The sequence below is a fragment of the Ambystoma mexicanum genome, chromosome 6p (genome assembly GCF_040938575.1).
Source record: "Ambystoma mexicanum isolate Mex_15411 chromosome 6p, UKY_AmexF1_1, whole genome shotgun sequence".
In the NCBI taxonomy this organism is placed as follows: Eukaryota; Metazoa; Chordata; class Amphibia; order Caudata; family Ambystomatidae; genus Ambystoma; species Ambystoma mexicanum.
The window spans coordinates 1,520,480,956-1,520,502,603 of record NC_090935.1 but is presented as its reverse complement, the minus strand read 5'-3'; the positions used below and the strand labels follow the sequence as shown (position 1 = coordinate 1,520,502,603).

At 47.0% G+C, this 21,648-nt stretch overlaps 1 protein-coding gene across 1 annotated transcript in view; it reads right to left on the bottom strand.

Moving 5' to 3' along the window:
- Positions 1-624: 624 nt before the first annotated feature.
- Positions 625-21,648, bottom strand: part of IDUA (alpha-L-iduronidase) — a 616,851-nt gene continuing 595,827 nt past the window's right edge. Inside the window, exon 14 of the mRNA XM_069626380.1 lies at positions 625-770. Within this exon, the coding sequence (XP_069482481.1) occupies positions 670-770 (101 nt within the window). The 3' untranslated portion in view covers positions 625-669. The remainder of the gene's footprint in view (positions 771-21,648) is intronic.

The window sequence follows — 21,648 nt, the reverse complement described above, 5'->3', positions numbered from 1 at the left end:
AAGGGGAGCCGCTACCAATAGTTGCGGCGACACCGCGCATGGCTTAACTGCTTTGCAAGCCGGCCCAGATGGGGGTGTGCCATACTCACCGGAGCTTGTAGATGTAGGCGAGGGGCGACCAGCCCATCATCGCCGTGCTCCCAGTGACAAGCCCGGGGCTACCCGTAGCGGAGGAAGGCTCCCAGCATCCAGCCTTGCCCATATTATGCGCAGCCACGGACACGTGACCGGCACAGGTGTCATGCACTACAGCAAGAACGGGAACGGCAGCATGCCAGGACTGCGCCCTTTCAGGGAGGCGGGGTAATACCTCGAGAGCCAATGGGAAGGCGGCTGGGCTGGATGCTCAATGATTGGTGGGGGCCTGAACCCATCTGCTCTGTTAAAAGCGCGCCAGAATCGGAGTGGTGGGCCTATCCGGACACTAAGAGATAGAACAAAGTTGGGACTGTGGCCAACACACTCTGGGAAGCCAAGACACCGGTGAAGGAAACCGGAAGGACTTGTTATCTTATTTGCCCTTAAGGAACTTATCCTACCAAAAGAAAATAAATATTCTTTCAGCATTCGCCTGACTCCCGAGTGTAATTTCTCACAATATTGTAAATCAATTAAGAAGCAACAGACTTTGTGAAGTCTTTATTATACTTTGTAAAGCAGCGCACTACATTAAAAAATGTCTCTGTATTTTACTGGTAGTGAATATAATCCTGGCTTGTCCCAGTAGTCAACAGCACAAACGCGATAGAAACCAGAGACCATCATGCTTTCTGTGAAAATAAAAAGATAGAAGTTAAAGTTCAGGCAGAACAGCAATGTTTAAGTGACATGCAAACATTACAAACACACACATTTTGGTTATATTATAAGCAGGGGGGAAAAAATCACACTCCTGTAAATTGTATCAATCCAAATATTCTTTATTCGGAGTGGACCCATTAAAGATCATCAAAAATACATATACATATGAGCAGCCTAAAAGGACAGTGATAAAACAATATTTCATTTTCATAATATAAATGAAGATTTTGGAAAATGAAAACATTAAAATGATTGATAAAATATGACATCAACATCATATGAATATAGCTAATACCATCAGGCGTCACTGACTGCACCTTGCTAAAGAGGAGTTTTCAAGGTGATCCATGGGCAAGCAAATATAATTATTACCAATACAGGGAGAGATTTCTCGCAGCCCGCAAAGTACTTTTAGAATAAAAATTACTAAGTACCTTTAGGGTGAGACTTGCTAGTGGGGAGAAAACACAGAGCCCTGTATATGTGTGCTGCTTAGATTGACACCAAAACAATATCGCCTAAATGCAATTGTTCAGTTATATACAGTAATACTATATTATCTCTTAGGTCTTTTGAACCGGGCCTTGTAGATACATTTGATCACTGACATGACAACATCCGATTCTTGTGTAGAGGTCAGGTAGCTCAAAGCGTCACTGGCGGTCGTAAAGCCGGCCACCCGTAATATGGGCTCCAGATACTGAGACCTCAAGCACTTAAAATAAAAAATGATAAATTGTCTGTACGTGCAAACTACATAATGGGCATGTATCTATACTACCACATCCCCAAGATTTTGTATATGTGGCCAGCCTTAATGTGCCCAATACGAAAATCAAAATATAAGGCTTGCACGTATGAAGGTTTGATGGAACCTTGGTATGCTTCAAAACCAAATTCGAGCTTCCTTCCAAGATATTTCTCAGCCAATTTCACTTTAGCAATCCGTAACCATAATTTATCTTTTGTAAGAGATTATAGCTTTCTTGACCCTCGTTAAGGGTGCTTTTTTGATGAGCTGAGGGTGCCACCAGAGATATTGCTCATTCAAAATGGTCAACATATTATTCACATGAATAACCCATGGTAGACTCTTTCCTCCAGTCAAACTGAGCAAGTGAACAATGGCATCTCAATATAATTCCAACCTTGGAGGATACCACAACCTTAAACAATTGACAGCTGGTTTCAGCTTTATTTCGCTAGCGATTGAAGGCAAACCAACCTCCATATGAATAAGGGCATTTTGGGTTACACGAGACAGCAAAAACATTTTTTTCAGAAATGTATTCTCTGCTTTATCCAAGTCTGGGGTACATACACAACCCCATATTTCTGCCCCATGAGGCGGCTGACAATATGGCCTGCTTCCAATATAGTTCAATTGTGGGGGAAATAGCTCTCCTGCCATGCTGGTTATACATGCTCAAAATCCCACCACAGCTCTTGGTCAAATTGGTACCAACTTTGTCGATTTGAGAGGACCTGAACCCATTCACATTGAATCCAACCCCCAAGCAATCATAAAATGTTACTTGCTCAAGCGCAATACCGCCAACACTAACATTTAGCCAATGTTGTTTAGAAAACATGGGTCAAAACTTCAGGGATTTAGTTTCCCCAATATTAAAAGTATGCTTGAGCTCACCACACTTTTTCGAGAAGGACACCAGTGCCACCTTAATGCCCTGTGGTGAAGTGGATAATAGTACAGCATTGATCGCAAAGGCGAGAGCTGGTATTTTGTCTGCACCCAATTTGGGGGGATCCAAAGCTTCTTCAAGAAGTGCCCTGATCACTACATCAATAAAGATACTATACATTGTATACAGAACAAGATGCAAAGAAAAGCATACATGTAGAAGAAACGATAGTTTTTTGAATCATGAATTACGAGTAGAAAGTCTAACATACAATTTCAATTGTAACATACTTTGAAGCTGCCAATACTAAGATGGACAAATCTGCTCTCTCAGAGTCCATTAATCGAAGATGTTAACTTTGGAGAAATCAATCCATATCAAAATCCCCCCCAGGTCCCTAAAACGTTTTGGATTCAAATTTGGGAATGATCATCGGAGGGGAAGTGTGATGAAGGTTAATGATCCATAAAGGGTTTGGTTACTGGGATGCATGAACTGCTGCACAAAACGTCACTAAACGTAGCACTGATAATTTAAACTATTGCATTTTTCCAGAGTGTTGTTAATACATTTTCCTACGGTGTGCTCCCAATCTAAAATACACCACAGTGACCTATACAGTGGGTTGAATAGCGTCCTAGGCGCTATGTATGGTTGCTCTAAAGGCAGCTCATATATGACTAGTAACTATAGAGAACAATATATATGGAGAATAGGTTAAGGCATTGGCCTCTTCATGCAAGATGTAATTGTGCCGTGCTCTTGCTTGAGGATCCAAGTTCTTGTAAGATCATTGGCCAGGTTTGCTTGCACTCAGAAGTAGCTAATTTTCTAGGGGCAGCCATCCTTGCTTGGGCTAATAAAAGCATCCCCACAGCAGATTAAAACTGAGAAGACAAAGGATAAGGAAGTCCCCACGCTGCCAATAGTCCATAAAGCCGTAGAACGAAAATATACACATTTATCTGCAAGTGTAAGAAAGATTTCTTATAAAGGTAGCAATGTGAGTAACAGTGCACAAGATATACACTAAACCACTAATTTACAAATGTATGTGTATCACCACAATCATCACACTCCCTAATTAGAATAATTGTTAAGGAATGTCCAAAAGGCAAATCCATTAGAGACAGTGTATGTAATAGTTTGCAAACTTCAGATATACAGACACATCAAGAATGCACAAAAAGGTTTAGAAAAAATATTTTGAGGGGATTGTGTCCTCCGACGTATTCCACATCTAATTTTCGGCAGAGGGCATCCTACGTCGATACGTTGTTCCTCGAGGGCCTCCGTCGAGGGTCAACGTCACCGGATGTTATATATAGGACGCACGGCACCCATAGCCTCAGTTCTGTTTTTTCAGCAAACGTGTTTGCTTCGGAATCTCAGCCCGCTCGATTCTTCTCTTCGATAGCGATGTCTTCTTCTTCTACTACCCCGAAGTCAGGCTTTAAAAAAATGTCGGGACTGCAGTTCGAAAATGTCCATCACAGACCTGCACGACATCTGCCTCTGGTGCCTCAGCGAAAGCCACGCCACCAAAGACTGCGATGATTGTCAGTCCCTGACGTCTAAGGCCTTGTGGGAATGTAAGAAGAAATTAAAGGTAGATAGGGTGTGTAAGACCCATAAATCGAAGTCCGCTGGGCTTTCGATCGATGACTCGAGGGGCGACTCTCCGCGACTGCGAAAATCCAGGGGGTCTCAGTCTCAGAGTGGTTCCCGCCATCCCTCTGCTTCTTGGAGGCATTCTAGGAAGCGTTGTCACCGGTCGCCTTCCCCGTCCTCGTCGGAGGACTCAGCCAGACAGTTGACTTGTCCCACCAAGTCTTCGTCGCGGGCAGAATGGGAGTGTCCGTAGAGGGACGCTCTCGGGGCTCCACCCTCAAAGAAGTTGTCGACCCCGTCGGCGCCTCGGTCGACGTATACGCCGATTACCTCTGCGCCTTCGATGCCGTTTGTGGAGGATTTGACGGAGTTGCCCCAGAGGGCTGTGGAAACTCTGAAGGCGGCTCTAGGTAGGTCTGTGAGGAATGTTTCTGAGCCCTATTCTGTTCCTCCTCCCAGATTGGATTTGTTCCAACCATTGGATTATATTTCGGAGGTGTAGGAAGGGTCTCATGAGGAGATGGTTGTGCCTCTTGATGTCCCTGATGACCTTTTTTCTGGGCACAGTCACATGGAGGAACTACGTCAGTCCTTGCAGGATGCCAGTGGTCTTGACACTCTCCAAAGGTGGAGTTTGGCAGGCCTGAGCCTGGGATGCATGCCGATTCCTCCTATAGGCGTCTCATGTCAAGAGTGACTGAATACTTGGGGTGGTCTGCTCCACCTGTTGATTTTGATCAGGATGATCTGACGGACATCCTGGACCAAGGTCCACCCACTGACGCGGTGTTGCCATTTCACATGGCTTTGCAAAGAAGGATGGCTGCGGCTTGGACTGCTCCGGAGAGTATCCCGGCAATGAATAAGTCGCTTCCAAAAAAATACCACCCAGCCAATAGTGAACCCTGCTACTTGTCGACACACCCTACTCCGGAGAGTTTGATGGTGCAGGCGGCTACAGCCCCCGCGAAGCAGGCTGCTCACACTACCATCCCTCCTGATAGGGACGATAAGCGCTTTGATGGTTGGGCGAAGAAGTTATTTTCTTCTGGGGGTATGGCTTTGAAGGCAGCCAACTCCGTTTGTGCCTTGGCGAGATTCACTCACACTCTGTGGAATTGTGCATCTTTTGCGGGCTGAGCATATTCCCGAAGGGGAAGAATAGGATGGTTTTCTAGCCCTCGTGCAAGACGGCAAGTAAATCCGTTCAGTCGGGTTTGGATACGGCAGACTGTCAGCCGGTCCATGGCTGCAAGCACCATGATATGCAGGTTTGCGTGATTTCGGAAGTCGCGGTTTGTTCCTGATGTGCAATCCCGGCTTCTCAACATGCCCTTGGATGGTGTCCACCTGTTTGGCAGCAAGGCTGATGAGAGCCTTGAGAGGTTGCACACCTCCAAAGCTGCAGCAAAGTCTTTGAGCACTGCAGTACATCAACCTCTGCCTTTTCATTCTAGGGTACAGCAATGGAGGGGAGGTTCCTTTCGATACTACTCTAGCTTTGGTAGATCAAGAAGCGCTGCCAGTCAAAGGGGCCACCGTGGGAGTACCAAAGGTGGAAAGCAAGGACTTGAGGTGCAAAAGCCGGTCGGGCAGTTGCCTCTTTGCCCTCAGGCACTGCCGCAGCCGCGTCAGCTCAATCATGAGGCCATGTCCCATGCTTCGCCGGTTGGGGCAGACTCGCGCAGCATCTTGGAGAATGGCGAGCCATTACTTCAGATGTGTGGGTTCTGGAGATCATAACCCACGGCTACTGTCTTCCCTTCCGGCAGAGGCCTCACGACAATCCACCGGGGAAGCTCTCTTTGAAGCATCCGGATCCACTCCTTGTGCAGGAAATCCTATCCCTGCAGAGAGGAACAAGGGATGGTATTCCCCTTATTTTTTGATCCCGAAAAAAGACGGGGGATTGAGACCCATCATGGATTTGCGTTGGCTGAATAAGCTCCTCAGGAAGGACCAGTTCAAGATAGTAACTCTTTCTCAAGTCCTCCAGGCCCTTCAACTTCAGGATTGGTTGGTTGGTATCTCTCGACCTCAAGGATGTTTACTTTCATGTGCCGATTCATCCCAAGCACAGGAAGTACCTGAGGTTCGCCGTTGGCGACTCCCATTTTCAGTTTTGCGTCCTGCAGTTCGGATTGACCTCCGCCCCAAGGGTCTTCACCAAGCTGATGGTGGTGGTGGCAGCGTATCTCAGGAAAGGGGGGATTCACGTCCACCCCTACCTGGACGATTGGTTGATCAGGGTGCGCTCTCCCGAGCAAGCCCTAGATCATCTGTCCATCACCTGCCAATCCCTTCACAAGCTGGACTTCTCCCTCAATTTAAAGAAGTCCCATTTGACACCTACCCAACGGCTCCAATACATAGGAGCAGTGCTCGACACATCCCTAGAGCAGTGTTCGCCTCCCCAGGTGAGGGCTCATCATATTCTGCAGATGGTGGACAAATTTCAACGTGCCCAGAGTCTCCCGGCTTTCGAGTTCTTGAGGTTGCTCGGCCTCATGACATCCTGCATTTTCCTGGTGCCAGAGGCCAGGCTGCGATTGAGATCTATGCAGTGGGCTATCAAGATGCAGTGGTCGCAGTTCTCCGGCAGGATGTCGGATCCCGTTCAAATTCTGCCTGAGGTCGCACAGGATCTTCTGTGGTGGGCCGTCGAAGGCAATCTGATGAAGGGAGCTCCGTTTTGGCAACCTTGGCCTGAGGTGACGATTGTGACGGACGCATCCCTCACGAGTTGGGCAGCTCATGCCAACGAGTTGACAGCCAGCGGCCGATGGCCTCCGTCGGCGTCCAGACTCCACATCAAGCTTTTAGAGCTGTGGGCTGTCAGGCTAGCCCTGAAGGCTTTTCTGACGTCTGTGCGGGGGATGAATGTCCTGATTATGACGGACAATACGGTGGCCATGCACTACCTCAACAAAAAAAGGGGGACAGGGTCACTCCGTTGTGCAGGGAGGTGATGCAGCTCTGGTTCTGGGCCATCCAGCAGGAAATTTCGATCTCGGTAGTTCATCTGGCTGGAGATGAAAACGCGGCGGCGGACGCTCTGAGCAGGCAGAGCACGGTCTCTCATAAGTGGGAGCTGGCTCAGGAAGTTCCGTTGGAGATCTTAGCCCTTTGGGGAACCCCACAAGTGGAACTCTTCGCCACGGGTGTCAACCAGAGTTGCGAAAGATTCTGCTCACGGGAATTTCCTCCAAGAGGAGCCTTAGGGGACGCTTTCGTAGTGGAGTGGTCCTTCCCACTGCTGTACGCGTTCCCTCGAGGCCCTGTCATTCCGCAAGTGTTGCGGAGGTTACGGAGGTTCGATTCCTGGATGATCCTCATTGCTCCGGCATGGGGCAGGAGAGCGTGGTACCCGGACCTTCTAGACATGTCCATCTGCCCTCCACGCAGTCTTCCCTACCGAGACGATCTGCTCTCACAGGAGGAGGGTTGGGTTCTCCATTCAGAGGTCAAGTCTCTCAGCCTTCATGCTTGGTATCTGAAAGGTTGAGGTATAAGGATTGGGACCTCCCCGAAGACGTGATGGAGGTGTTGCTTTCGGCCAGAAGGCCCGCAACAAAATCCCTGTACCGTTGCCTTGCCGTTGGAGAAAGTTCTGTGAATGGTGCAGGCTACAGAATGTGGATCCTTTCTAATGTTCCATTCCTTGTCTTTTTTGCTTTCTTTAGCCCACAAGGGCCTGCAAGTGGGTACCATTAAGGGTTACTTGGTGGGGCTGTCCATATTTAAGCTCTCATCTGAGGAATGTTCTTATTTTAAGATCCCTTTGATTTCTCCATTTCTAAAAGGGCTAACTAATGTGTTTCCACCGTCGCCTTTCCAGGTGCCTGGATGGGATCTGAATTTGGTTTTAAAATTACTAATGGGAGCTCTGTTTGAGCACTTACATTCTCGTCCGTTGCGACTGTTGTCCTTTAAAACTGTGTTTTTAGTTGCGGTTACTTCCGGTTTAAGATAATTAAACAGTCAGAATGTTTAAAAAGAAACATAACAGCATCATACCCTCATAGAGGTGATCATGACTTAATTATAACATTAATCATGGTTAGTTACATACATTCAGTATATTTACATTGCCAACAATTAAATATTCCAACCGTGCATAATCTTTAAGCTGATTTGTTACTAAAATAACTCATAATTAGGAGAGAAGAGTTTGTCGGAGCCAAATCCCATGTGATATTCCAATAATAGCAAAGATAACTAACATTAGGGGGAGAGTAAACTTGCAGCCCTTTTCTTTTACACAATAATTGTCACAAAGAATGACAGCAATAATGAATCAGCATTACCTTTCAAAACCTGGTGCCTTAGTACTAAGCCAGGCTCTGTGAATGAACCTGGCTACCTTGTTTACTGTGCCTTGGTCTGTAGTTGATTTTAAAATATTTATTGCTGAAATTGATGTTTTCTTACCCTCCATTCTCAGTATGGGTTTCAGGTAGACCCCTCTCAATGTTCTCAAATTTGGGCAGAAAACGAGGAAGTGATTCAATGTTTCAGAAGACAGACCACATAAATTAAAGTTACTCACCGTAGTGACTAGAGTACTCCTGGTCCATGGCTCCATTTCCTCCATCCTTGAGGGCGTCCCCCAACATGGGTACGCTACCGGAAAATGTGGCAGTGAAAAAATTAGTCCCCCCTTTAAATTTAGTATAGCGCTGGGCGCTGCCACAGGCGTGGGAACGCCCCGCCAAGCATCCGCCCTCTGGCACATCACCTCAGTCCCCTTTGAACACATTGGATGCTTAGATACTTGGCTACACTTACACATATTAGACATTGGCATACTAGCGGGGGAAGGTGGGTGGGAAGTATCGAGGAAAGGGGACAATGGACTGAGTTCTCCAGTCACTACATTGAGTAAATTTAATTACTCATTCGTCGCATCCTCCTTCTTACATCCTTGTGGGTGATTCCAGCGAACAAGAAACATAGGATAGAGCTGTTATAACCTGCCTCATATCTATGATGAAGCAAAAAGGTTCTTCAGAACCGCCCAACCAAACTCTGCATCGCATCTGGAGCTGGTGTTCAATGAATAGTGCTTACAGAAGGCCGACGGAGTGGTCCAAGTAGCCACCTTGCTGATGACTTCCCAAGAAGTGTTTCTCTGACACGCGATGGACGTGACCTTGGCTCTGACCACATGAGCATGAATCCCCTCTGGAACAGGTTTGCACATGGCCGTATACACCTCTGAAATGCTCTGAACCATGCAACGGGTGGGGGAGGAGCACCCAAAAATTACAAACAGTGCCTCTGACTTCCTGAAGGATTTCATCAGAGACAGATAAAACTTGAGGACCCTCTTATGGTCCAAGCAATGCAGAGCCCTCTCCGCCTCCAACTGCAGGTTCGGGAAGAACACCGGGAGGCAGATCTGTTTGATTCAGATGAAATGGAGAGACCATCTTGGGCAAGAAGTTTGGGTGAGTGTGCAAGATGACCTTGTCTTTATGAAACGTGGTGAAAGGCTCGCACTAAGACCACGCTTGCAGCTCACTAACCCTGTGAACAGAGGTGAGAGCCACCAATAAAACAGTCTTTAGTGTCCCCAAGCGATGGCCACAGAAGCCATTGGCTTGACAGTCTTGCTTTGCAAAGTAGTAAGACCCACATTGTGGTTCCAGACCTGGTGTGGCCTATGCACAGGAGGGAAAAGCCTTGACAGCACCTTAAGGTAGGCCTTAACCACCACGTTGGCTGCCAAAACCACATGCCTGGGGAATTCTTGTAAGCCCTGATGGCCGCCAAATACATGCAGCAAGTACCCACCTTAACTCCAGAATGAGCCAGGTGTGCCGAAAAGGCCAGTGCATCATCCAGAGGATAGGTGACAGGGTCCAGCCCTTTGTTGTGAGCCCAATGGCAGAACCTAGTCCACTTGCTCTTATACTGGGCAATGGGCAATGGGCCTCCTGGCCTGCTGAATGATGTCCCAGTTGTCATCCGAAAATTGAGAGTACTGAAGCCTCAGATGATAATTAACCAAACTGCTGGAACAAGGGCAACAAGGAGTCACTGTGCAACTCCCACTTGTAGGTGTTGAAACCAAACTGGCTCAACTGATCCAATTCCGCATTGCTGTCCCCTGGGAGGTGGACTGCTGATATCCAGAGTCCCACCGTCTGCGCCCATTCCCATATTGAAACCACCTCCATACATAGGAGGGGGGGGACAGGTGCCACCCTGCTTGTTCAGGTAAAACATTGTAATAGAATTATCTGTCCTGACCAGAACCGCCTTGTCCCTGATAAGGGGAAGAAATGCCTTGAGGGCCAGGGCCACTGCCCGGAGCTCGAGGAGGTTGATATGTAGGAGGGCATCCGCCCTGGACCATGCTCAATGGATCACATAGACCTCCAGAGTGGGCCCCCAGCCCGAAAGAGAGTACTCTGTCATCACCACAAGGGTAGGCTACGGTCGGGTGAAGAGTGCTCCCACTGAAACTTTGCCATCCATCAGTCAGCAGCGAAGGTCGGGCAGAAGGAAAGGCGGTATAGGGATCCTGTCCAACTGCAACCCCGTCTTCTGATCCCAATTGGCCACCATGTGGAGCTGGAGGCGCTAAACACTGAGCAAATGTGCTGGGACCACTATGCCTAGGTGGACAAGTTGGCCAGAAAGTGTCCCACTGCCTTGCGAAGGGACATCAGCCTCTCGGGCCTGGGGAACACCCTCGGAAGACCAGTTCCGGAGATGAGCATAGCGGTGATTTCCGCTGGTTAAGAGAAAACTCCAACTGATGATGGGTATCCCCCAGCCTCTGGCAGGAGTGCCTCACTGCTTCGGGTGACCCCGCCCTCACCAGCCAGTCATCCAAGTAAAGGTATAGATGATGGCCCTCCAAGCGGACGAGGCCCGCCACTGCATTCGTCAACTATGTGAAGAAATGAGGGGCCGAGTCCAGGCCGAAGGGCAGCACTTAGTACTGAAAGTGATACGACATAATTGTGAACCGCAGAAACTTCTGATGTGGTTCATATATGGGTTTGTGCAGGTATGCATCCTTGAGGTCCAGGGAACACATCCATTGCCCCACACATAGAGACTCGGCTATGTGTGCAGGAGTAATCATCTTGAAGCGTTCCTGCTGTAAAGACAGATTTAGAAAAGACATGTTCAGGGCTACCCTCAGGCCAGCCTGGTTGTTCTTGGATACTGCAACAATCCTGGAATAGAAACCGAAGCCCTGTCTACAAGAGGAACGGGTTCTATAGCCTGCATCCCCAAGAGTAAAAGGACCTCCCATAAAAGAGTTGGGGAATCGATCTGACGAAGAGGAGGAGAGGATGGTAGAGGAAGAGGAAGACTGAAGCCTGTGGAGACTACAGATGGGCTCCACGGATGGCTGAAAAGACGCTTCCAGGTGTGGATCCCCATCCTCATCTTTCTGCATATAAGAGCCTATAGAAGCTTAGCTAAATCAAGTTGAATTGAACTGCATAGAGCCAGCTATGCAAAGGTAAATTGAACACTGAAAAAGATTGGAATTAATTACTTTTTGTGAGGTGGTTTTCATAATGCCGGAGCTTCAAAACCCAATCTGTTGAAGTTCAAACAGATTGTCAGAGATTGTGGAGGGTTCGGGGGGGGGTGGTTAACTATAGCATGCTCATATCGTTTCATGTGTTACCATTATTGAATGTTATATAATGAATAATATGAATGAATACATTATTTAAAAAGGAGCCTGCGGAAGCTCACTCCGGAATCATTTACAAATATTACTCAGCTAGCGCTTTGTTCCTTCTCTAAAACACTACTGTTAACATGTCCTTGATTATCCAAGTTACCCTAGTGAATTCCCTAACTCTGTTTAGATCCCCGGTACTCCATGACAAGCACTTTGGAATGTCTGGCAAGCCCAGTGAAGCAACCTTCCACATGATCAATCCTCGTATTGCATCTAATTGTTCTCCTACTATTAACAGGGGCCTAAATATTTTTATTAAATGAATCCGAATCATTTAAGTCACTACATCTGTGGAGATGAAAAGAGAGCGGGATGATGATCAATCTCTACCCTCTCAAGAACCTCCATATTTTGCATCCCACACCAACTACTCAGGATAATAAGATAATCTATGATGGACATGAATCTGCCATTATTAAAGGTTGATTTACAAGGGTTATCCCCCAGAGAATAGCCATTAATGGGGAATATGCTTACATCCGGCAAAAAAGCCAAGGCAAACAAGCCCTTACTATCCAAGCTCGGATATATCATAGCAGTCTCTATTATTCCCAAAAATAAATTCTCTTTTATATCCGCTGTAAGATTGTTAATGGCTTCACCCATCTTTACATTATAATCACCTCCCAGCAGGAAAATTAAATCAGAACGAAGCATTGTTTTTGAATACCAGAGATTAGGCCATCTCTATGCCCCAGTGGAAAACTACAAAGTGTGCACCCGGTGCTGAAGAAAAATGTGGAGTACAGACGTTAACAAGTATGAGCAGTCTACCCTTCCCAAATATTAATCTTAACACCAAAATATTTCTGGTAGGGAAATTGAAGAACTAGAAAGCAACAAAAAAAAAAACACCATTACCCAGTTTCATTCAAGAGGTGTATTCCTGCAGTGACTCGCACCCGATAGAAGGTGCTTGAAGGAAATTCCCAGATACCCAAATTCACTTGATACCTTTCCTTGGCCTAGAGCACACTAGTATTGCAGAATTTGAGGCGTTAACTTCTCCGGATCTAGATTATTCATGAATAGTGTACTTGTATGTATGTTTCTGGAGTACAATTAGGGTGCGGCCAATTAGTACAGTAACGCAGGGTACTGCTTAATGCTCAATTTAAGGACATGAGTTCCGAGTTTGATTAGGCCCTTCTGTAAATCATTATAGCAGGGGTGCCAGGTCACATCCCTGCCTAACTCTGGTACCAACTGGAAAATATGATGTAGTGTCCTCCTCTATCACTCCTTACACAGGCCACTGTCTCTTTGTGGATGTTCTCCAAAGCAGTAATTATATCCTTGGTGCATTTAAGTGATCTTAGTCTTTCTCATATGTTTGCCCGTTTCACCTTGTCAAAAGCAGTGGACAAATCCTTAATGCTAGATACGCTACTTCCTTTTTAACAAAAACAGAGTGTGGCTGACTAGCTTATTTTATTGCATCAAGGATTCAGTGTTGGTTGGGTCATATGTGATATTGAATTCTGTGCCCCCACATTCGTTTCCCCCAGAGTATTTTGTGTAAAATAGGGTGGTGGTCCATTCATAAGTCTTCAAAGACATAAAAGTCTTGTAATCTAGGCCACAGAGAGGGATACACAAATAATCAATCGAGTACCCCCCGATGGCCCTTAACTGTGAGTTTACCCAGAATATCGTTCGGGGTGCACCCATTCACTGACCACAAACCCATTTGAACATCCAGGTATAACATATTATGCATATAGCACACATTCAGGGGTGTTTCATAGTAGGTGATCAGATACCCATTAGGTGATCTTCATTTCGGTCAAATAAATCCAGAGGAGGGCCATTGCCCAGTTTCAAATTAAAATCTCCTCCCACAATAATCCCACAATCAGTGTTCGTATCTTTCTAACATTAAATTATCATATCGATAAAATGTTTAAGAATGTCTAGCAAGGATTAATTTGTCCTTTTTTGTGAGCTATTGTACAGAGTAATTCCTACATTTAGTGTGTCCCTTCCAAGGTGCAATTCAAATGCATGTATACTTTTAAGGTTTAGGCATCCCTGGATTTCCAGAGACTGAACAGACGATTTTTACTAACGTTCATATTTCTCCCAATAGTCTTCCTCTTTTGTTCTTACTAGCTTAAGTTTGGTAGGCACAGTAACCATCTAAGATGACATCGGAGAAAGATCAGGTTTCTTGGAGTAAAATAATGTCATAATTAGACAGAATGTTGACAGTGTCAGTTTTCATACATTTTTGACGAGCCCGTGCTATGTTCCTACTAATAATAGATAACATGTTCATTGTAACATTTCCCAGGTTAATGCATTTATTGATTGAATCGGGTACTTCATGGGCAGTGGCGTAGCACAACATTTGGGGGGCCCTTTTCGAACCATGCTGAGGGCTCCACCTCCCTCCAACTCAAACAAATCACAGGTCACACCACATTCTGGGCCATCCTACATTACCACGCTTGGGCAATACGCAAACGCGCTGCTGCAGTGATTCACTGCACTAGCAGAAAGATATGAAAATGTTTTTTAATGCACTATACAGCACACTTTCTGAAAACAATTGGCTAAAAAGCCAGAGTGTTTTCAATTGTTTTGTAGGGAAACACAAATCCAAAGATCCAATACATACAAGTCACCAACAGTGCCCAGGAACATTAATGTTTTAATTAATGTAATGCTTTGCTATTAAAAATGCCATGCAACAATAAAAACATGTCCAACTTGCTGCACAATGTAGAAGTCTAAACACGTAATGACATATTATAGTAAAGCATGCTAGGCCACAGTTAGACATACCTAGACTGGATGCACTAAAATGCCATTTGAAGCAATAACACATCATGGTAATTTTATCACAGAATCCCAGAAAAATATACAATACCACAGTAAGAAACGGCTAGACTGGCAGCACTCAAATGCCAGTCTACCAGGTAATTATACTTAGCAGGACTGCTTTATCAGAGATGCCCAGTTAAAATAAAAGTCAAGCCAAACTAAGAAATTACTAAACTGGCTCCACCAAAATGCCTCTCTAGCCACTAATACCACATATCATGCATTCTTAGCCTGGAAATGTATGACCATTTTGATTTATCGCACTATCCCTGCCCATTCCACTCCCCCAGTCCCTTGCCCCAATCCCGAAAATTAGCTCCTCAGCCCAGAAGGACCTTCATGTTCCTCTACCTCATTCCAGTACTTGTGTATGACCAGTACTTGTGTGTGAGGCAAACTGCCTCCTACACAAGTACTGGGGTGAAGAAGAATAGGGCTAGGAGTAATGAAGATTACCAATAAGTAATCAAGGCATTAAACACAAGCAGTGGCGCAACACCATTGAGCTGACTGGGATTCAGCCCCCACCCTGAAATTATGGGCTATGTTGGCTCGACCTGGCTGACCTACAGAGCCGTTGCTGGACAGAACAGGACACAACTGCGAAACCCAGGCGCCGTTTAACATCTAACAAAGGCCCAGCAATTACTAACTTAAAGCATTACACTGTTAGTACCTGCATTCAAATGCTTAACCTTTTAGGCAATTGAAATCGTGATCTGGGTTTACTAAGGGAGTGATTCGAAGGGTAGAGAGGGGACAGGAGACCGCTCATTCTCACAGCAGTCGATAAGTGGGTACTTTCAGACTTAAAGGAGAGAGTTAACTGCTTGTCTCATTAATGCATAAAGAAGTTAGATGCCCCTAAACAAATAAATGGGCCCCATCCCACTACCCACGAAGTTAACGCCTCTCCCAACATTTGAAGAGTTAGCCCCCCCGAAATGTAGTTTTTTTGCACAAGCACACACCATTTACCATACACACACGCACACCCAGCCACCCACCCATAGATATAAGTGTGCACCCTTTCACCATACAGGCACATACAGGCAGCCACCCATACATTTAAGTGTTCACTCTTTCACCATACAGGCACATCCTTGTTTAAGAATAATAGCACGAGTTGGGCCACACCGTGCATGTAATGAATTGATACCCATGAGTACTATTGTGTTTTGCATTCAATATTCTGGTAATAATGTGCCTAATTTGTTCTGCCAAGCATTTAAATTAAGTTTTACAAAATAAGTATTTAATTGAGAGGATTATTGCACGAGATAGGGAGTGGAGAGATTTAAGAGAGATGACTAATAAGAATGACGTTAAGGAGCATAAAGGCAGCTTGCCTTAACTCTGGGGCTGGAAGGATAGGAGTTAGGTAAATATTGAGAGCAACTGATAATGATGTTGTGTATGAAAGGAGGGCAATATATTGAAGATGTGAAGGGCCATAGCACCGCATGAGGGACAGTGAGCCAAGGGTCATTATCTGACCCCTTTATGGGGAAAGGGTGAGGGGAGGAATATCAAGTAGACATTCTAGGCGTGCGAGAGCTTTGTATAGTTGGATTTATTTATAGGCTCTGCTATATGGGCATACGTTCTATAGGATCATCTTGTGGAGTTATATAGAAGGGAGGGTGAGGGAAGAGGGAGTGGCTTAAATAAACTAAGGGTGAGGGAAGAGGGAGTGGCTAAAATAAACTAAGGATAATTGCTTGGGCTGGGGTTGCAGGAATGGAGTGCACAGAAATGACCCTCTAGAGGGTCACTGTTGAGAATCTGGGGACTTAACAGTCTCAGAACCTTGAGGCCCCTTTTGAACGTGAAGAACTAAGATCAGTGCTTGAAAGCATGCCTAATGAAAGTCACTAGGACTGGCTGGTGACAGTGAACCATAAGGAAGGAAGACCTGCTAAAGCCTGGTCATGCTACTGCCCGATCGTTTGAATCAATGTAGATGCAAAGATATATGTGAACATTATTGCAAATAGACTGTCTTCAGTAATGCACCAATATGAACATTTTTTTTTAGACGAAATGTTTTCGACATATTTGCAATCGAAAAAATGTCATTTGAAATACTCACTATAAACCATAAAATACATATCATGAGCCAAGAAACCAAGAACAATATATAGAACAATTTGCAGAGTTCATTGGAGAATAACCTAGGAAGGAAAAAGGAGGTAAGAGGTAGTGGGGGCTGGGGGGCAGGAGTACAACCTGAGTAGGCTATAGAGGATGAGAAGTAGTAAAGAGTGGTCAGGATGGGGGTAGGAGTAGGTGGGATTTTAGGGAGGAGCGGAAAGATGAGTATGAGGAGATAGAGCGGATAGGGAGAGGAAGAGAGTTCAAGTGGAGAGGGGCAAGGAGCTGGAAGGAGCGGGACGGGGCAGTGTGCAGGAGAAACAGTGAGTAGGAAGTGATCGGCAGAGCGGAGAGGACAAGAGGGGGTGTAGAAACAGAGGAGGGAGGTTTGGTAGGGAGGGGCTAGGTCGTGAAGAGATTTGAAGATGAGACAGAGAAGTTGAATTTGAGTTGGGAGTGAAAGGAAAGCCAGCCAAGTGAGGAGAGAGAAAGGGAGATGGAGTCAAGAGGAGAAAGGGCACAGAGTGTACGGTTAGCAGAATGGTAGAGGGATTTAAGGGGGCAAGATGTGAGGGTTCTATGTGATTTCATCGACTGACTTTTCATCGCAGGGTTTTTTGCCGCAGATTTTTTTTCAAAAAAAAAATGTTGTGGGGGTTTACCCCCAAACCCTCCATCGGTTTAACACACACCAAATGTATTTAATTTTTAACTGCAATTTAAACGTGTTTGACAGTTCATCTAATACATTTTTTTTGGGGGGGTCACCCCAATCCCCCCCCTCAATTCGCCCCTCCTGCACCTATTTTTACTATACCCAACCCCCAAACCACTTATCTGCCCTTCCCCTCTCACCCCCAAAAATGTGATGCCGGCTTTAAAATGCCTGATGATGAAAGAACGTCATACCAGTGGGAGAGATGTGGTGACTAAAGGAGAGGTTTGAGTCGAAGTGGAGGCCGAGGTTGCAGATAGAAGCAGAAATGGGGAGTTGTGCAGGGGGAACGAGGATGAAGGGAGAGGGTGAAGGGGGAGGGAGTGTGTTGTTGGGAAAGAATAGAACTTCAGTTTTGTCAGTATTTAGGGTGAGAAAGTGGGAGGACATCCAGGCTTTGACAGTAGTGAGACAGGTGGAGAGTTAATAGTGGATGTCTGGAGTGAAGTAAGAGAAGGGGAGGAAGAGTTGGATGTCATCGGCGAAGAAGTGGTGGGATATACCGAAGGAAGAGATGATAGGGGCTAGGAAGGAGGTATATAGTGAGAAGAGAAAAGGGCCAAGTACAGAACCTTGGGGAACGCTGAAGTCCAGGGAGTGGGTAGGGGAGATGCCCCAAGAGACAGCGAAGGAATAATTGGCTAGGTAGGAGGAGAATCAGTTAAGGAGATCAAAGGAGGAAAGAGGGTCTAGGAGTAAGGGGTGATCAACAGTGTCAAAGGCGGCTGAGAGGTCTAGGAGGATGAGAACGGATGAGTGTTTAGAGTAGTGAGCTGTGAGGAGTGAGTTAAGAATGGAAGTGAGAGCAGTTTCAATTGAATGTTTGGGGCGAAATCCAGACTGGGTAGGGGGGAGAAGAGAGAGATAGGAGATACATGTGGAGAGTTGGGAGTAGAGGAGGCTAAACTAGGAGTTTAGAGAGGAAGGGTAAAAGGGAGATTGGACGAAGTTCGAAGCCAAGAGGGGGTTGGCAGAGGTTTTTTTTCCAGGATAGGGATAATTGTAGCGTGTTTGAGGGCTTAAGGAAAGGTAGCAGTAGTGAGACAGATGTTGAAGAAGGAGGTGACATAAGGAATGAGGAGGGGATAAACTTTATGAATCAGAGGAGTGGGATGGGGTCAGAGGGGGCAGCAGTAGGGTGAGTTTTGGATAGGAGGAGGGAGACATCAGAATGATTAACAGGAGTGAAGTTGGACAATTAGGAGGGAGGGATAGTGGGAGATGGGGAAGGGAGAGAGAAAGAGGGGGAGCTAAGAATGTTCTGGCGTAAGGTGAGTATTTTAGAGGAGAAGTCGTCGGCAAGGTCAGAGGGTGAGAGAGGAGAGGCAACGGAGTGGTCCGGGTGGGAGGAGAGAGAAGGCAAGATAAGGTTTGGAAGATACGGCCGGGGTGTGAGGAGTGAGAGTGGAGGAGATTAGAGAAGTAGGATCGTTTGGCTGAGTTGATGCAAGCGTCTAAGGGAGTGGTAGGAGGATTGGTTGGCTGGTGAACAGTGTTTGAGCCAGCATATTTCAAGGCATCGGAGAAGGCGGCGCATGGATAGAAGATGTGAAGAGAGCCAAGGTTGAGAGGGTCTACGGGAGGGGCAGAAGGGGGAGAGAGGGTGTAGAAGGTCAAGACTGGAAGAGAGGGAAGGGGAATGAGTAGATAGTGTCGTCTGCTGAGAGAGATGAGAAGTGGGATAGAGGGGGAGGGAGGAGGCGCAGGTGTCGTGGAAGAGAAAGGGGTTAAAGTTACGGAGGTCGCGTCTGTAGAAAGAGGGGGAGGAGGAGAGCGAGGGGGCAAGAGGGAGAAGGAGGTAGGGAGGATGGAGTCTGAGGAGGGGGAGAAAGAACAGACAAAGATGAGGTTGAGAGTGGAGCCAGAAGAGTGGGTAGGTGAGGAAGGGAGGGGGTAGGGAAGGTAAGAGTCAAGTATGGATAAGAGGGGGAGGATTGGTGAGGAGAGATGGAGGTTAAAATCGCCCTGTACTAATAGGGGAGTGGGGCTGGGGGAGATGAGGAAGAGGTCAATGTCCTCATAGAAGGATGAAAGGGGACCGGCAGGACGGTAAATGATGGGAAAGGAAATGGCATGGGGGGAGGAGAAGATTTTATACAAATATTCAAAAGAGGGGAACACTGGGAAAAGTGTTGGACAGGGGGTCGATAGGCATTTGAGATGAAAGAGTAGACCGGTGCTAGGACGGGGGACATGAGTAAAGGAAGAGGAGGAGGAAGTGAGTGAAGCAGGCACAGTTGAATTAAAGGGGGATCCAGGTTTCGTTAATGCACAGGAAATTAAGGTTTAGCCGTAGAAACATGTCCAGAACAGCTGCAGTTTTGTTACAGAGAGATTGTGCATTCCAAAGGGCAATGTCAATGACGCTGGAGGTTTCAATGGTTGGAGGATAGATGAATTTGGGGCGGTGGGTAGGGGAATATGGGGGATGGGGAGGAGAGGAAAGGTTAAGTGCAGAAATGGTCATGGTGATGAGGCAGAGGTTTTTGCGGAAGGGCAGGCAAGGGGGTTGGGTGTGGGGTGAGAGGGTGGAGGGTAGTGGTAGTTGTAGTAGCGCATTCCTGGCGAAGTGACAAGGGGCTAGAAGGTGTGGGGGAGAGCTGGAGGTTGATGCTGGGTTGGTAAGGTGGAAGCTTGGGTGGAAAAAGGAAGTGAGGAGTTGTTGGCTGTGAGGTCGTTGGAGAGTGGCAGAGAGATTTTTATGGGGGAGTACACAAGAGGGGGTGTGGAGAGAATAGGGAAAGTACGGGGATTCAACGGGAGTAGGCACAGAGGATGCGGCACAGTAGAGTAGTCCAGCGTGTGCAGCCAGAAGGTTAGAGATCCGGTAGTGCAGAACCCTTGATAGTGAGGGTGGAGTGAAAGAGCTTGCCAGTAGGGGTCTGGTGCCCAGTAGATCAGTCCAGTATTCAGAGGAACAGTCAGATGAGAGCAGGCTGAGATGGGGGGATAGGAGGAGTGGTAATCGGAGGGGTGCCCAGCAGGGTGGACCGGAGGGGAGTGGACAGACCAATGTCTACGGTCAGAGAAAAGGCGAGTAGAAGAGAGTAGTCTGGAGGATTCCTGTAGGGTCTGGTGGGGGCTAGGGCACAGTAGGATAGCTCGGTGTACAGCAGGGCAGTCCGAGGCACCGGAGACTTCTCACTGTGAAGATCTGGAGACAGCTACGCCCTGGAGGCTGTTAGGAGGAGGATCGGCCATGGGAAGGTGTATCTGAAACCCCAGCACTGGAAAACGGCCCAAATGTAGTGTCTGATGAGGAAAGCAGCAGGAGTGCCTTTCCTACCTCGGTAGAGGCATTCCTACCTCGGGTCTGTGGGCGCCTGCAGCGTCTCGTGGTTTGCCAATGGGGAGGTTGATACTTTCCTCAATGAGGATCCAAAGAACAGATTAGCGTCCTGGGGGACATTGCAAGGAGGGTCAGCAAAGGTAGGATGTAATGGACTTTCAGTACCAATAGACTGCACAGATGTAGTGTCCAAGGAGGCAGGGTAAGAGGAGTGGTCAATAGAGCGTAGGAGCTTCACGCCGTGAGAATGGCGTTACTGCCTCGGCCAGAAGCTGCCCTTGGGGTCGCAAGTAGGTGCAGTGGGGTGGTCGATGCTACACATGGAGAGGACCTGGGGCGCAAAGCTTCGCTCAGGAGCCGCAGAGATGAGGGAGGGAGGAGGGTCAGCCGAGGTTGCGGAAGCTGACACGTCTGCCTCTGGTTCATGGTCCTGAAGATATGTCCGATGTTCCGCACTTAGGGGCGGGAGGCTCGACAGCCCAGGTCAGTGCGCAGCACAGGTGCTGTTGAGGCCCAGGGTGGTAGAGGCTTATAGGGTGCGAGCTGTTGTAGCACGCGAAGATATGCCGCACTGAGAGGTCTTGTGTGGGCTTGATGATGTGCCTCGTTGTCGGTGGAGTACAGTCACGCTCAGCCGCATAAGAACTTGGGGAGGTGGGAGGCCATGTTGGAAAACACGCCGCTGTGATGCAAAGGCAGCGTACTGGTAGAGTGAGTCTGCAGTTCAGAGGTGCCCGACGTGTTTAGTAGCAGGAACCCGAAGTAAAGGTTCATGAAATTGTGATAAATATTGATCTTGAGTCGCTTGATTCAGCCCGAGTGAAGGAGACGCCGGATCAGGCTTCTACGACCCCTGGTGGTGTGATCTTCGGCATCTATAAGGAATAGAGACACTAACGATTGCACTTTAGTTGGATGCGGGGAAAGCCTTTGATAAGTTTAAATTGAGTTC